The 16,515-nt window shown below is 41.4% G+C and overlaps 2 protein-coding genes across 5 annotated transcripts in view; both read right to left on the bottom strand.

The window, feature by feature from the left end:
• MCUB (mitochondrial calcium uniporter dominant negative subunit beta) overlaps nucleotides 1-4,437 on the bottom strand; it is a 41,804-nt gene extending 37,367 nt beyond the window's left edge. The window contains exon 1 of the mRNA XM_064710954.1: nucleotides 4,147-4,437. Within this exon, the coding sequence (XP_064567024.1) occupies nucleotides 4,147-4,245 (99 nt within the window). The 5' untranslated portion in view covers nucleotides 4,246-4,437. The remainder of the gene's footprint in view (nucleotides 1-4,146) is intronic.
• Nucleotides 4,438-12,133: 7,696 nt separating this feature from the next.
• SEC24B (SEC24 homolog B, COPII coat complex component) overlaps nucleotides 12,134-16,515 on the bottom strand; it is a 48,098-nt gene continuing 43,716 nt past the window's right edge. For all 4 annotated transcript variants that reach the window (XM_064710947.1, XM_064710948.1, XM_064710951.1 and 1 more), the window contains one exon: nucleotides 12,134-16,452. In XM_064710947.1, the coding sequence (XP_064567017.1) occupies nucleotides 16,338-16,452 (115 nt within the window). In that variant the 3' untranslated portion in view covers nucleotides 12,134-16,337. The remainder of the gene's footprint in view (nucleotides 16,453-16,515) is intronic.

Genomic DNA, 16,515 nt, shown 5'->3' with positions numbered 1-16,515 from the left:
AGTATCTGCAGAAGTACAAAGAGAGATTAATTTCTGTGCTATACATCACATCTCTCCCCAAAAGTGTATTTATCAGGGAAAATAGAGCCATCTCCCAGCTGCCAGATGAGAAGAGACAACAGCAAATGACTAGCAGCCATTCCCAATGCCACCCTGCTATTCTGGCACAGACACAACAGCAAAGTCAAAAAAATGAACTTGCTGAGACGGGAAAATTTTTGCAGCAGAAGCACCAGAGATCTTCTAAATAGGTTTTTCTAAGACATTCAGAAATTAGTATTTCAAAGAGTGAACAGTGCTTCCATAAACAAACAGTTCACTGGCATATATTTTGTTGATATATGCCAGTATGAGCAGGAGGAAAGAAGATTTGGATCAACAAGCTAAGTTTTGTTGCGCCAGGCTTTCAAAGCGGAGGAAAGACAAGGGAAAACACGCCCAGCGGCCATAAATTACTCCCAGTTCTTGGCTCCAATTAGATATCAATTTCCAAAGGACTTGAGTGGGCTGAAAATAAAAAGTAGGGACTCAAACCACATTTATGTGAAATATTTGGCTGCAAATGATATTCAATGACAGTCTGCTTCTCTGTAGTTGCCTGGGATGTCCTGGCGTTGCTGTCTGTCAGAATATCTTAAAAATCCCAGCAGTAGGTCAGATGCAAAAGAGAAAGAGGCAAAATTAAAAACCTCCATGGGAATATCCTGTGGCTATCAAGGACCCATTCAGATCCTTGCTTATAAGACTGTATAAAACGGACAGACAAACTGGATAGGTGTAATGCTAGGAGAATTATGGTGATTGAGAGTAAGAATTACTATAAAAACTAACAGGAAGGACAGGAAAAAAGTTGAAGCTAGTCTGAGGAACTGGGTAGTCAAAAATTTACCAGCTGAAAGCATGGAAAAAACCATTTTTTGACAGATATGGATGACGTTGGGAACTGACCAAAAAAAAAAAGCCCCAAAACAAAACCCTCACTACTCTGCTTTCTGCAGATAAACCCAATGACTCTCCTACTGGCTGCAGTTTGCAGCTAGGAAGAAAATTCCCCTCAGCAACAAGCATATGCAATATCCCAATCAAGGAAGAAAATAAATCCATAATGTTTTTCACAGAAACCTTTGCAATTTGCTCTTGCCAGCTTACACACGATCTTTCCCCTTGCCAATATATTCCAGAGGCACAGTTTTAAGAGAATGTTGTGCATAGAAATGGAATGTATTCTGAATTAATGATGCTAAATAAAGGTACATTTTGAAAACAATTCAAATTTTGCCATTTTACTTCCCTCACTAATATTTGCTCAAAGCAAGCGCTGCCTTTTGCAGAGGAAATGTCACAATTCCAGCACCTTCACACAGGATACGAACAGTTTTAGCAAGACACAGGGCTGTGTTACTGCAAAGAAACCAGGTTTTAAGCTAAGAAAAACCCTCTAACCCAGACTTCTTCAATTTCCATGGCTGCCACCCATCCTGAGCGATGCAGGCATGCTGGTAGAGATCTCCATAGCAGAGACTAAACTAGAAATTTCACTTACGTGAATGGCCATAAAAAGAAACACAATTTTAGACCAGAAGGATTCAGCACTATGGAGAAATTAACCAGGACGATCTGAAAAAAAAATAAATTAAATCCAGTCCCTTCAATGTTTCCTGGCTTAAAAGATTTATTAATTAAAAAACCCAAACAAACAAACAAAAAAAACCACAAAAAACCACCCCAAACAAACAACAAAACCCCCAGCAATTAAAAACCTTGATTCTGTGTTAACAAATGCATTCTCCACTGAGATATGGCAAGGGGAGATGTTCCTCACAGAGAACACTGGAAGCAGGGCATTTCTTTCAGCATGAGCTGCAGGAGTTAAAACATGCAAGTCAAGAGGAAGCAAAAGAGTTGGCAACCTTTAGGTTTTACCACATGCAAAATAACTGCAGAATTACAAATCTGGGACTCCAGCAAAATGAACTGCAGCCTTTGGGGAATGAAATTATGTGTAATAAGAATGCCTGGCCAAAGAATACAATATAATATGCTTCAATTATTTTGAAAAACTGCCTATGCTGCTAAGCCCTTTTCTCTTTTGCACACAGCCTGCTGTCCAGATTTCTCCCACATTCTTGTCAAAGCACCAATCCCAGGACATCTCAGGCAGCTCGAGTCTGTCTAACAACTAACCACTTTAAATACAGAAAAACCCACCTAACAAAAAGCCTCAATCTTACAAAATGCAGAATTTGTATAAGTACCCCTCTGAAAGGCAAAGCAGCTAATGACAGCTTTAGGAAGAGCTGTAGTTCTTGTTTAAAAGTGGAGCTGAAAAGCTAATGATTAAGGATACAGCTCCTTAGGACAGCAATCCCGGCTGTAATCCTGCAAACCTGAAAAAAATTACATTGAATTAGCAATAATGGTGCATTTATCCCCACAGCTGTATATTTATTAGCCAAAACCACAGCACACAAACACACTGTGCATTCACACACCTGCCCATCAACACCTGAGTACCTGCAGTATGTGATGACCAAGTGCACATCCTACAACCTGGGGTAGCCACTGAAATGCCACCTCCAGCTTTACGAGTGGAAAATCCAGTCAAGGCCCCAAAAGGCACAAGGGCAGACTTGATTCCCATCACCAAACACAGCATCAAACAAGCTGCAGAGACCATAAAAAGTACTGTATATGAATTTGTCCCAAAAATTTCCACTTATTAAATAAACCAAATCTTGTATTAAACACTTTTCCCAATTAGATTTTTCCTCACCATTACAACATCTCTCTGCTTCACCTATTTGATGCAGGAATTTAATTCCCGATGCATGTCACCGTCGTTCCATCCCACAAAGTAACAGACACGATCATTTTTTGCTCTTTCTGATTATGACAGTGGTGCCAAAGTAAGAGCTTTTCCTCCTCCACCTCCTCCTTCTCCTCTCATTTTTGGTGTCTCTTCTTAGAGCTTTATCAGCTTTCAGTCTAGATTTAGAGCCTTAGAAAAGCACGAAGCTTGTCTGCCACGCAGTACCCTGGAGAAGTCAGAGGTGGCAAACTGAATAGGTGGTGTCAGTGTGAGCTGAATGACAATGCAAACGCTCTCAGCGAGGTAAAAGGTGTTTGCAGCACCCCCTGCTAAGACCTCGGAAGATAAAGGAGGCTAAGTCAATATTTATCTTAAATTCCCTACTTAGATGTCCTCGTATACAGTCATGAGAAGGCAAAGAAGGGCTATTCGCATTAAGGGATGAGGGGCGAATTAATGCAATGGAATTTTTTAATAGGCTTTTCGAATAGTTTGAGAAAAAAAAAAATACTGGGGAAAAGTAGAAAGTTCATTTCGTACAACTCCACTCCACCCACTGCCGCAGGTTTCGAGACACGGGCTGTGGAAGCTGCTCAGTAAGAAGCGCCAGATCGCCCTGGACTTCCTTCTGTCACCGCACACACCCCACCAACTTCCTTGGGTGGGAGGGCCCCGGACACAGGGATGGGCTCTGTCCTGCTCCACCACAGCAGTATCTCCAGGCATACACGGCGTATCTATTGTTCAGAACTTGAAAAAAAGGACCTGCCTCCTCTCCCAGCAATTAGGAGTCGCTCAGGACTCTTAATACCACACTGTCCTACGCGCCAGCAGATCTTTAAATCCATCGTGCGTCTGTTTGCCTGTATTGTTCCTAATCACAGAACCTCTGGGACTTCCGAAAGCCCGGAGAAGCTCAAGGCAGGAGGACTTCAGCACTTCACGTACAGGGCAGAAGTAGCAGCACCGCGACAGCCCGCAAGAGAAACTTTTTGTGCACTGGCGTTTTACTCCTCGCTGTTTACAGAGCAGCCAGCCCGTGAGTCACCCGGGGCAGAGCCCCCGGCGCCTGCCGCCCGTGAGTCACCGCGCCCCGCCGGGCACGGCCCGGGGCGAGCGAGGGGAGCGCCGGAGCCCCGCAGCCCGGGGGAAGCGCCGGAGCCCCGCAGCCCGAGGGGCCCCAGCCCGGCCGGGGGAACACCTGCCCCAAGCTCCGTCCCCCTGCGCCCCCGCCGCACCCCGGGGCAGAGGCGGGCGAGGCGCCAGCAGCCGTGAGGGGCAATTCCGCCTCTTCCTGCCACCGTCCCGCGGGAATCCTCGCCCGCTCCCCGTCTTACCTGAGGCGCCGAGGGCGGCGGGCAGCCATCCCGCCAGCCCAGCAGCCCCGGGAGCTGCCGCCTGCCGCTGCGCAGCGCCCTACCCAGCCCGGCCAGCATGGTCCCGCACCTCCGCCTCCTCCTGCCCCGGCGGGCTCCGGCCCCTGCGGCCTGAGCCTCGGGCCGGGCAGCGCCGTGCCGCGCTGGGCGTGGGCGAACCCGAGCGCAGGGAGAGAGGGCGGCTCCGCCGGCGGCCGGGGCGCTGTGTGCGCCTTCCCCCGGCCCCTTCCCGCCCGCCGCCGGAGGGGCCGGGCCGTGCCGGGCTGGGCTGTGCCGCTCCCTCCGTCCCGCGGCTCGGGCGGTCCCCGGCGGCGGCGATGCGCTGCTGCCTTCACCCCGCCGTGCCCCGAGCACCGCCCTTGGCTTACAGGTGCTGCTGGCTCCCGTCCTCCGCGTCGTTCTTCTTAGAACTGAAACAGGTTTTCTATTAAAAAAAATATTAAAATGGGCATTAATGCCTGTCCTACCAGAACATATGGCTCCTCTGTCGCCGAGTATTGCCTTTTTTTTTTTGTTTTTGGAGGAGCGGGACTATCGCTGCTCCTGGGTTTCAGTGAAATAAACACATTCAGGTGCCACAGAAATGAACAGCAAAGCAACGGAACACGCTCTCGTAGTTAGTTTCTGTGAGAGTTTTGTTTACAGCAGTAGAGCAATTAGCAAGGCTCAATGTCTTCCTGTTCAGTCATTTGTTGGCTCTCACCTCCATGCTCACAAACACAGGTTTTCATGTGCAGTACAAACCACTGAAGCACATCAGACCCTCGGCGCTGCATCAGTAGTACCGGGAAGCTTTGTTGTGTTCCTCTGCTTTCTCCACCCTTGATGGTGTTCCTCCAAAGCAATGCTGCACAAAACAAAACCTTCCCTGAGGATGAGGAAAGGATCTTAGAAAATGGGCTGCTGTAGAGCTGAAAGTGACACTGTCGCGGAAAAAACTCTGCAACTGCACACTTGATGGCTCAAGAGGACTAAATAAGTCCCCACTTGCGTTCATCTTCTGAGCTCTGGAACAGAAACTTCCAGCAGCTCAGACCTGAGGTCACGCAGACATTCACTCACATTTCAGGGCCACTGTGATCTGTTAAAATGAATGTGATCCCAGGAAACAGTAGAAGAGCAGCTGTGCTGTGGGCAGGCAGTGACTCCCAAAGGCATCAATTTGTGGTACAATCACTAATGGTATTTACTGTAGCAAATATTCTCTGAATTTTTTTAGTAATTTCCCTTTACAAAACTAAGAGTTAATTTCTCAACCTTATGTACCTTATTGCATAATTTATATTAGGATCCATAAATTTCCCAAAGGTGAAATAAGGATTAAATGGTTAGCTATATTAATTTAGGATGTAATATTTATGGTTTTATCAAGCAAAGGTAATTAGGCCATGGCAACTGGTTTTCTTCCTTTTTTTAAAATTTTTTAATACTTCTACCACATAATGATGGATTTATCAAAGTTATCTTCTTTGGAGAGGAAAAGCAATGTCAGTACTAGAAAACATAATTTAATTTTGGTCATTGTTCAATACTGTATTCATTTTTTGTATACTTTGGTTTCAAATGTTGATAAGGAGCAAGGAAGCACTGATGCTCACAGGAACTTGTGGATGTTAACTTATGGAGGGAACTGGGAACCAAGGCTTATGTTTTTATATACAGGCAGGAGAATTAAGAGAACATTAGTCACTGCCAAGTTTAAAAAGGTGACTTTGATGCTTTGAAAAACCTATCCTAAATTTACCTTTCACACCTGTGCAAGTGTTTCATGAGGCAACTCCTGCTTTTCTGGCTAAGCAACATGTTTTGTGTCTTACAATTTCCACTGTAAATACTCCCTGTTCACTGTAACTTAGTTGGGTTTTTTAAAACGATATCTCAAAATGCATTTTCTTGTAGTTCACGTCTAAATTAATGTGATATATAACCAACACTTGACAAAGAAAACTCTACATAAAATTATCATTGTATTTATCTGTTCATAGCCACTGAATACCATACAAATAAAAATTGCTGTGAAACATCACTGTGGTCACAGACACCATTAAAATGCCTATACAATGGAGTGAAAGACAATGTTTCTTGAGTGTAACTGCTAAAACAGGGCCTCAACCTGTGTGAGTGTTGTGTCTCAAAGTGTGTTCAAGTGGGATAACGTTTTAGAATGACTTGCTAGTTCCCAAATTTTTGCCTGTTCCCCTCTCCCTCCGATGCTTACAGTAGTTGGTAACAAGAAGTTAAACTATATTAACCTGCAACTATCTTTGAAGGAGTTCTCTTGTTCTGAGGTGCAGATTAATCTCCTCCCTTCTGGTATCTATGTGCTCTGCTGTTGGGAGTTTGGCTGGCTAAAGACTGGAAAAGTACAAAACCGTGGCTAATTCCAGCTCCTGCACCTGAAAAGATAGTGTGTCCTTGGGCCTAGCTGTAGTAGGATAACAAATAGTGAAAGAGACATGAGAAAAGAGAGATCTAACCCCTAAGGAATGAGGAAGAGTTCATGGCATAGTTTAACCAATAGATTGCTTGGCTTACAGAATATTCATAAGCTTATTATTTGCTGTATAAGTGTTTGATGCTTTCTTCAATAAATTGGACCTGTGATGAACCACCTGGTGTCCTGGTCCCCTTCCTACAACCAATGGTGACCCCGACGTGATATAAGAGGGAGACTGGTGCTTCCAAGTGGAGAGGGGTCTGTCTTATAGGTTTCATAAATTTCAAAATAAACTCTAAGATACGACAGAAGGACACAAATAACCTTCTGAATTAAAAAAAAAAAGTTTTTCCTGTGCCAGATAGCAAGCCAAGAAGAGAGTCCTAACATGCCTCACCAACTGGATTGTCAGAAACACATGGCTGCAAGAGCAGAGATCCCCACCCTCACCACAGGGAGGAACGTGACTGAAGGTGATGTGCATTATATTTCAAATATGTACATAAAGGAAAGGCACACAGACTAATTACAGGGTGATCACCTTCATTAGCCAGCTATAGATGTCCAATGACAAATTTGATCAGGACCCCAATTATAGGATGATGTTCCCACCGCTCACTGAAACAAATATGATCAGATGTAACTTCAGCCATGATTACAGGGAAGCCAGAGCCTTTTTCCTTATCCTCTGACTTGTTTTGTTCATCACAGTTTTTTAAATGCTTCAATTTTTTGTTCATGGGTACTTTTCCAGAGCTGGTGGGTAAGGGAGAGATAGCATAAAAAAATCTGATGACAAGACTTAAAAGTCCCCCAACAATACCAAACCCACAGCAGAAAGTTTGAAGGTCTCCCTCTAAGGCTGTTCTGTTCTATTCTATTCTATTCTATTCTATTCTATTCTATTCTATTCTATTCTATTCTATTCTATTCTATTCTATTCTATTCTATTCTATTCTATTCTATTCTCCTTCAGTGAGCAGGATTCAGCATACTCCCAGGACAAAATTTTCCAATGCCTCTTACTTGAAAACCAACAGCTACAGGTTTTTCTTTTCAACTCTGGCACACTACAGTTCTCTCCCATGGCACAGAGCAAAAAATCTCTCTTCAAGGTATAAAAGAAGAGCTCATTGCAAAACATTACCTCTGCCAGTACTAATATACTAGTCCTCCTGCTCTAATAGAGTGAGATGAGACCTATCACCACCCAGCATAGAACACAAACAAAAGGTCTGTATTTTTTATAGAGCAGGGGATCATGCCAGTAAGATTTCCTAAATAAACTGCTGGAAGGCATGATATCACATGGGAAAATACCTGAGCTCCAGTTACAGAGAGAAATTCTTACTCAAGGCAGAAGTGCTTAGAGGTGAAGGTTCATAAAATACACTTTTATTAGAGAGTTGCCAGGTTGTCTAAATAGTACTGGAGTACTAAGTCAGTACAGCAGAGACCTGAGTCACAATTAAAGGGAGATGGCATCATTTGAATCATTGCTTTTTCCTCCCTCTTCTGAGTATTTTTACTGTGTGTCCCCTTTTATTTAGACTTTCTGATATGCTTCCTCTGGCTTGTAAATATATCTTTGAAGTGGTTGCATGGCTGTGGATGGAGGGAGCTGGTGGGATACTGGGGAGACAGGGCAGAACGTCTCCTCTGGCTGCTACTGCAGAGGGAAATCAGCCTAATCTGCCTCAGGAGCCACAGCTCCAGGAAGAAACACACAACAAACATGCCAGAAAGATATGGGTGGAGATCTCCCATTTCGAGTTTCAGCTCTGGAGCCATTCCAGGCCCAGCTTGTGCTCAAGGCATCTGTCATCAGACAGCAGCAGCACGATGGAAAATTCAGCTGTTTCCTTTTCCCTGGCTAAACCACAAAGCAGAGCTTTGGCTGCTTCCAGGCCCAGCTCCTTCTGCACCACTCTGCCAGAGACAGAGCTCAAGTCTTTAGCCTGGCACCTGCAGTATCAAAGAGATCACAGAAAGTGGTTTTCCCCACTCAGGCAGCCTTAATGACCTACACTACACCTGAAAGACTGATGGCTTAAAACGTGAGAACAAGCAAATTTAATGTCATCAGTGCTGGATAGGAAACAACAGCTGTTCAGAGCAGAGCACAACCCTTGTGGTGAGGGCTCCTCAGTGAAACCTCTGCCTAAGTATTCCATGCTAGTAACTGGGAGTGGTAATGGCTATCACCCAAATACACAGAACATGGAAGCATGGGGAAAGAGGGGAACTGAAAGAAACACTTCACAGTCCAAACCTGCAAAGAGCAGTAACAAATGACTCCTCAAAGTAAACATTCATTACACCAGAGAAAGTGATGCACAGCCACTGCAGCATGTTCTTTTTGTTAGTTTGCATTAAGTCTTTTCACACTAGTAATGGCAAATGACCACCAGAGCTGAGCACAAACTCCCTGAGTCACAACCATCTTCAGTCTAAAAATTCTGACATCCTGTTTTATGCAAATACTCAGGGATCTGAGTATCCACTCCAAGCCCCATCCCTTCCCAGGACATTGAACTCCATCTGCCATTCTGCAGAGCATATTTGTGCAATTGTTTCAAGGGTTTTTGTAGAAATATTCTTGTTTGGGTAACAGTCCTCCCTCCCTTCAACGTGGTATAATGTTGTCTACCCTGTGATTGTTTTAGGCTGAGGAAGAAAGGCTGCCAGAAGCATAGCAATGTGTTTGAGAGAAGGCTGACTCCTAAGATATTTTACATTTGATTCACATAAAATTCACAAGCTGAAGCTGAGGGACATTCCTAGAAGTTCTAACTCCTGCTTCAAGAGGTCTTGCAAGAGGTCAAGAGTCATGCCTGGACCTTTTCCTTTCCTACAACATGCAGTTTCTACACATACCTACAAGATTTCAGTAACTTACAGGGTTTCTTTAAAGAAAAGTGCTACATTTTGAAGGAGCTGAAAAAGTCTTTCTCCAGTTTTAGTAAACTGCCATTGAGGAGGGCTGAGAATTCATAGGTTTCTGTTTTGGGTGATTTCTTATTTGGGTTTTTTTTGGGGGGGCAGTGGGGTTTGGTGGTTTTGGGTTTTTTTGGGGTTATTTTTGTGGGTTTTTTTCTTTTTTTTTTTTTTTGGTTTTTTGTGGTTATTTAAAGACTTGGGTATTACTGGTTAACCAAGTTTGTGGTAACAAAAATTCAGGATGAAAAAGAGTAGAAAAGGGAAAAGGCTGGTGATATCCACCTTTATGTAAATCAGCTCATGCAACATTGTTTGTGATAGCTTGCATAGTAACCAGGCACTTATGTCAAGTATAATCCTAAGAGGTGGTGTGGAAAGACAAATGAAATTGCCATCAGAAATTTAAACATACTGAGAAACTGAAAGCCACAGAAGGCAAATTAAGTACAAGACCTAAGAGGGTACTAAAGAAAGAAAAGTAGAGCTGCTTGCTACCTCCTGTTGTCCCCAGTTCAGGAAGCTAAAAACATTTGGAATCTTTCAGAAAGAAGGAAAAAATAGAATTTTCTCCACAGGTAATTATATTGCAGAATCACCCATTAGAAGAAATTACTCAGTCTAAAGGTCAAGAATACTCAGTTACTCTCATAAGCAAAAATGCTGACAGGGTTTTACATATGCAGCTGATCAGGTAGAGAGATGCTTCCCAGGGTAAGACAACTTACACACGAGGGATTTCTCATGTTTCACGCCGACCATCGGATACCATCACTCCTAAAGGAGACAGGATGCTGGGGCAGGTGGATGGGCAGCGCTGCTTGGTGCTCCAGCTGCAGCCTGACAGGGCAGGAGCAGCTCCAGAGCCCTCAGGCTGCTTTGCCCAGGGCTGTGTCCCTCCTGCAGAGCCGATCCCACCGCACTGCTGGAGATGCCAGAGCCCGCCTTGCACGGGCAGCTTCCACTCTTCTTCCAGGAACTTAAAAAGTTTCAAAACACGTTTGGAAGGCTGAAAGATTTGGTGCTTGCTCTCCAAGAATAAATTACACTTTCATGTACATGGTTTAGTAATTTGAAATAATATCTTGGATGAGGGAAAAGGGAAAACTTGCAAACTCAAATGGCTTTTTATTTTGAATGAGCATGCAAGGCACTGTGAAATACAGCCAGATTGTAAGAAATGCCTAAACATCATCATCTGGATAGGGAAGCACCAATCTTTCAGAAGCTCTGCATGTGCTCAGTAAGCTGGATGAGGACATGTACCAGTGATTCCAGTTTTACTTCTGGCTTCTCCTAAGCTCTACTTCAGATAATGAAGACATCATATTCTGCTGCTGAAAAGAGCAGAATGAATTCCTTAGCTACAGACAACTTCTACATATTTTATTACTTTTTTTTTTTCTTTCTCTTCAGCATTAGGTCATCAGGTAATTTTTAGTAGTTTTTTGTATTCATAGAAGCTGAGACTTGAAGCCTGCAGAACTTTTTGAAAGCATTGTATCTACAGAAGTTATTAACAGAAGAAAGTATTTTCCTAAATAGTATTTTCTCCACCCAAATGAAGATCTAACATGGAATAATTTGTTAATTTTTAAAACATATTTTCAAACAATATGAGACTAACATTTCCAATGGTTAGCAGATTACCAAGATGGCTAATTATCACCAACTGTTTCTCATACTTGAGGATTCTTATGCCAATAAACACTTAACTCAAGAATCCCACAAAGCCTCAGTGTCTTGCAAGTGGAAACTTTCTACTCACATCAATAAAGAAGTATTATAGTTGTTAACCAAACAGTACTTCCTTCCAACACTCTTGACCTTTGTGAAATTGACACTTTTCTTTTAATGGTAGCATGATTAAGGGTGTAATTCGAGATCTGTATTTGATGATGCCTCAAGGGCAGGGTTCTCTTAACATCTGAAAAAGATAAAATAAAAGCCTCAAACGTAGATTTAAGTAAATAAAAACCAGAAAATCACAAAGGTAAACAGATGCAAGAAAATGAAATTTTAATCCTTTCTCCATTTAAGAAATATTTAATAGGTTGTGAAATACTTCCAGGAGTTCTGCCACTTCCCCTATTTATCTTCTATAGAAGTGTGCACAGACTGAAATCCTGTGCATGACTGGTACTGCTAATTAGGCAGCTCCTTTTGCTAAGATCTGCCAAAGGAAAGTAAGAAGAAATTCTGTGTAATATTTACTTTTTCCTAGTTATCAAAACTGCAGAGAAAAAATATCAAAGGCCCTACAAGTGGATTGAAGCATAAAATGAAGAAAGACCTATTATGTAGTTATTTGAATTATCATTGTTGTTGCAATAATCTTTTACATTATGGTAATCATGTGAGAATTCTCTTGATACACTCCAAAAAGTAGAAATGCCTTTGGATTTTTCCATGGAGAGGAATCATCAGTATCTTGTGAGGAAAAATAAAATGTTCTCAAAAGAGACTTCAATCCCATTTTTTTGCAAAAGCTGTAACTGCACTTTTCCAGATCCCTGAATTTGAATATGATGTAACATCAGTTTAAGTAAAGACATGGAAGGCTGCTAGAAATTGTTTTCTTTTTTTTTTTTAATTTTAGAGGCTGAGAGGTAAAGAAATTGCATCAATAAATCATTACAGTTTGCCCATTTCCTTTAAAATTCCCAACACAAATCTACCAAAGATCCTGGTACGCTAAAAACCAGAAGTATCTGTGATTCTAATTATATTCTACCTCCTTTATGAAAATCTGAGATGCAACAGGGCATGTAAAACCCTCTCACACTTTTTTAGAACTGAATAAACTACCAGAAAATACTATATAAAAATTTAACATGTATTAAAGTATAAAAAACTGCTTTTAAACAAAACATCATTTAAGTAATGTTTACATAGTAACAGATACATATTTGGGGTATTGCATCAGTTCATTGCCAGCTAAGCCTCAGACCTCCCCATTCCCACACTGGTTACTGAATTTCTGCAGGGTTACATCCTGCCTGCAGAGACAAATACACTCCAAAACTTCCAACTGCAGCAATCAGTGACTGAGGTTTTAGTTAGTTCCTCATTTATCCACTTGTGTCCCATACCTTGAAACTTCATCATAAAATTCTTAAAATCTACCTGGTGTGAAAAAACTTGACTCCACATTTAACATTACTGAAGAACTCTTGGCTCTCAGGATTACAAACAACTGATTTTGGCTTTTTACAAACCAGCCATGACAAAACTATCATTTCAGTATTGACACAATTTACAGAAAGCCAAGGCAAAACAGAATTACCTGCCCCAGTCATCTTTTCTTCACTGCCATGAGAAGAGCTACACCAAGATTAATAAATAGGTTTATTTCTAATAAGCTTAAGAACAAAAATAAAGAATTGAGTTCAATAACACTTCTTAGGGAGCTGCATCACATGTCCGACCATTGTAAGAGCTTCACAGGGTCTAATTTCTCCCACAAGAACTTCCATACTGCTTCCTAGGTAAAAGACATGTAAGATGTTGCATTGTAGAGCAAAGACATGAAAGGGATCCCCACTGTCAGTACTTAAAATATTGAACATTTGAACTGATCTTACTTAGCTGGGGCTGGGAAACATCCTCCCTGAGAAATCTTAAATTTCTACTGAAACAGACATGCTTTATATTATGCAGTGTGGAAGACACTAAGGGAAAAGTTCAAACCCTAGAATGGCTAGAGAGCTACTTTGCTTACATAAGCAGGCAATAAGCTTTGTTGAGCTTCACAGCACTTCCCCTGCTTGGATTAATCTTCAATCTGTATCTTCTGCTACAGTGGCATGATCCAAGCCATTGTAAGAGAAATTGTCTGAGTTGGAAGGGACCAAGGCTTATCTGGTCTGACACCCCAGCTCAAGCAGGCTCATCCCAAGACACATGGCACAGGATGGCATCCAGATGGCTTTTGAATTATCTCCAGTGAGGGAGACTCCACAGCATCTCTGGGCAATGTGTTCCAGTGCTCAGTCCCCTGCACAGTAAAGAAGTTCTTCCTCATGCTCAGGTGGAACTTCCTGTGCATTGGTTTCTGCCTGGTGTCTCTTGTCCTATTGCTGGGCACCACTGAGCAGAGCCTGGCTCCATCCCCTTCACACCCTCCCTTCAGATACTCACAGACATTGATGGGTTGCCTTCTCTGTCTCTTCTCGAGGCTGAACAGACCCAGCTCCCTCAGCCTTTCCTTCTGAGAGATGCTCCAGCCCCCTCATCGCCCTTGTGGCCTCTGCTGGACCCACTCCAGGAGCTCCATGTCCCTCCTGTGCTGAGGACCCAGAACTGGACACAGCACTCCAGATGTGCCTCACCAGGGCTGGGCAGAGGGGCAGGGTCACATCCCTCAACCAGCTGGCAATGCTCTTCCCAATGCACCCCAGGATGCCATTGGCTTTCTTGGCCACAAGGACACCACCAGGCTCATGGAAGGCTTGTTGTCCACCAGGACACTCAGGTCCTTCTCAGAGATACTCTTGCCATGCCTACAGATACTCTATTGATCAAAAGACTAAAATCAGTACCCTAAATCCTGAGATGTTTCAAATTCAAGATATTTCCATGAGACTATCTTGTTAAAATTTAAACTAAAAATCAGAATGGAGATGTGCTCTATCATTAATAAAAAAATAACTATATTCTCTGTGCTGTGTAATAATTTTACTGAACAAATAGCTCTAAAAATTTTTTTTCATAATTTTTATATACAAAAACTATACTAGAAGAATAAAGCTTTAAGAAATTATTTTACAGAATATGTTGCAATTAATCATGGCATAACGTGTTCCCAGATATCAACATCAAACTCACAAATTAGAAGCATCTTCATGGAGCATTTGAAATGTTAACATGCTCTTCTCATCTTCACAAATACAAATGATTTTTAAGATGCCCCACTCTTCAGCAGCACTTAGCTTTCACCCAATGCACATTACTTTACAAACAAGCACTGAAATCCTGAAGGTCTAATTTCGGGACAACATTCAGCATTGCCTCAGATGTTTATTACATGATAAATTAATTTACTCAATGGAAAGTTTCTCTTCTGTAATTCTTTGGGTAACTTAAACACATTTAGTTAAGGACAACACACAATATAAGGTATCTTCTCCAAACAATGAGTTTGTGCTAACATGCAGAGTAACACTACTGGCGCAATTTAACTGTTGTAGCTTTTAAAGCATTTGCAAACCATAGCTAGTACATCTTCTCCTTGAATATTTGATTCAGGGGCTAGAGCAGTTAAAATACAATGTTAGCATTTTCAAGGCTACATTAAATGAAAATGTAATCATACTAATAATAATTTACTTTTTTGTACCTAATTATTCTATTGTAGTCACATTTCATTAAACCAAACAGATAAACAAAGTTCAGAAAACTAAGTATGATTGATTGTGCTTTATGAATTAATTCTAATGTGTCTCTAAAAGAAAGGCTGAAGAAAATCATCCCAAATTCACCAAACTGAAAAAATCTGTCATTAATCTATCAAAAAGCCCAAACCCTTGAGTTACCAAAACATTAACAAGAATAAAGTTTCTGAAATATGCAAGTGTGATTACATTTTGAATTTTGTCATTTTAAAGCCTTTACTTTCACTGATGTAATGTAATTAATTTTTACATCCCTTCTTGTTTTTCCTTAGATCACAGCAGAATTCAAATCTACAAGTGTGAGTGATTACCCACACTTACTCTAAATGGCAGACAACACAAGTTACAGAAACCTGGACCAAGTCTACAGTAGTTATAAAATGCAAAACAAGGTTAAGAGATATGCCTTCTTTAGGATAATACATTAGAAGGGGCTTAGGAACTCTGTATCAAAACTCATTTCAGGTTATGTGTTGTTTTCTCCTCCCTTCCACAGGTCTGTGAAGTAAGGTGGTAAACATGTTTTCTTCAATATTCAGTTTGGTAAGAGTTTAGCTGGAAAATGATTATAGTTGCATAAATATAAAACCACATGATAAAGCAAAATATTTTAATTAGTAAGCCAATCATAAATAAATTCACCTAAAATTAACAGAAGCAGCAGCTATATTCCTTCTACATTGATACTTTTATCATGTTTTAATAGTCAACTTCATTGTCTAGCCTGGGACAGAACAATTCATCATCATCGAGCACTCAACAATTCTGCACAATGAGCTAGGTCTTTTTTTAGTTACATTTTTTACATTTTCTTTACAAATGTAATACCTATGTACATTATATATTTTATTTCTACAATTGATTTACTTTACTGAAACTCTACAACTTTCACAGGGAATTTGCTGAAGTCTTTAGCAAGTATGAACCATTCCTTTTAAAAAGAAATTCGTATAAACAACCAACATACATCACTGCCCTTTGACATCTCTGTTAAGGATTTGGATCTGGAAGGGCTACTATAACAAATGTAAGAAAAAAGGCTTTACCTAATTGTACATTTTGTTAAGAAATATCATCCCACATAGCTACATAAATTCACCAGCTTGCAATAAACAGAGCACCATACCGCTGCACAACTGGAAACGTGTACAAACCAATTTTAAAGTTTACTAGTGAAACAGCTTCATCACTCGTAGCATTTTAGACTGAAGGAAATCTGCAAAATTCTTTTGGAAATGTATACTCCTTTAGCTGTAGAGCTTCCAAAACAGTGCTGGTCACTGTATATTGTGAAGAACAAGCATCCATTTCTGTAACTTCCCATATGGTTCTCTTGGCCCACGCTTCTGTCTGAAGTCAGACTTTTTCCTCTACCTCTTCCTTGGTCACTTACAAATCTGCTGTTGAATATTAAGTAGGAATTCATAATACGAGAAAGCTGCTTCTGTCCGATCCTCAATTAAATGCTGAAAAAAATCTGTTTTGGCAGGGTTCTCATCTCTGAAAGAAGAAGGGAAAGTACTGAGCAAAATCAAACTTTGAGCAAAAAAATCCACTGCAAAT

Source organism: Zonotrichia leucophrys, chromosome 4 (assembly GCF_028769735.1).
Source record: "Zonotrichia leucophrys gambelii isolate GWCS_2022_RI chromosome 4, RI_Zleu_2.0, whole genome shotgun sequence".
NCBI lineage: Eukaryota > Metazoa > Chordata > Aves > Passeriformes > Passerellidae > Zonotrichia > Zonotrichia leucophrys.
Note: the sequence above shows the minus strand (reverse complement) of the source record. Positions and strands in the feature narration are given on the sequence as shown.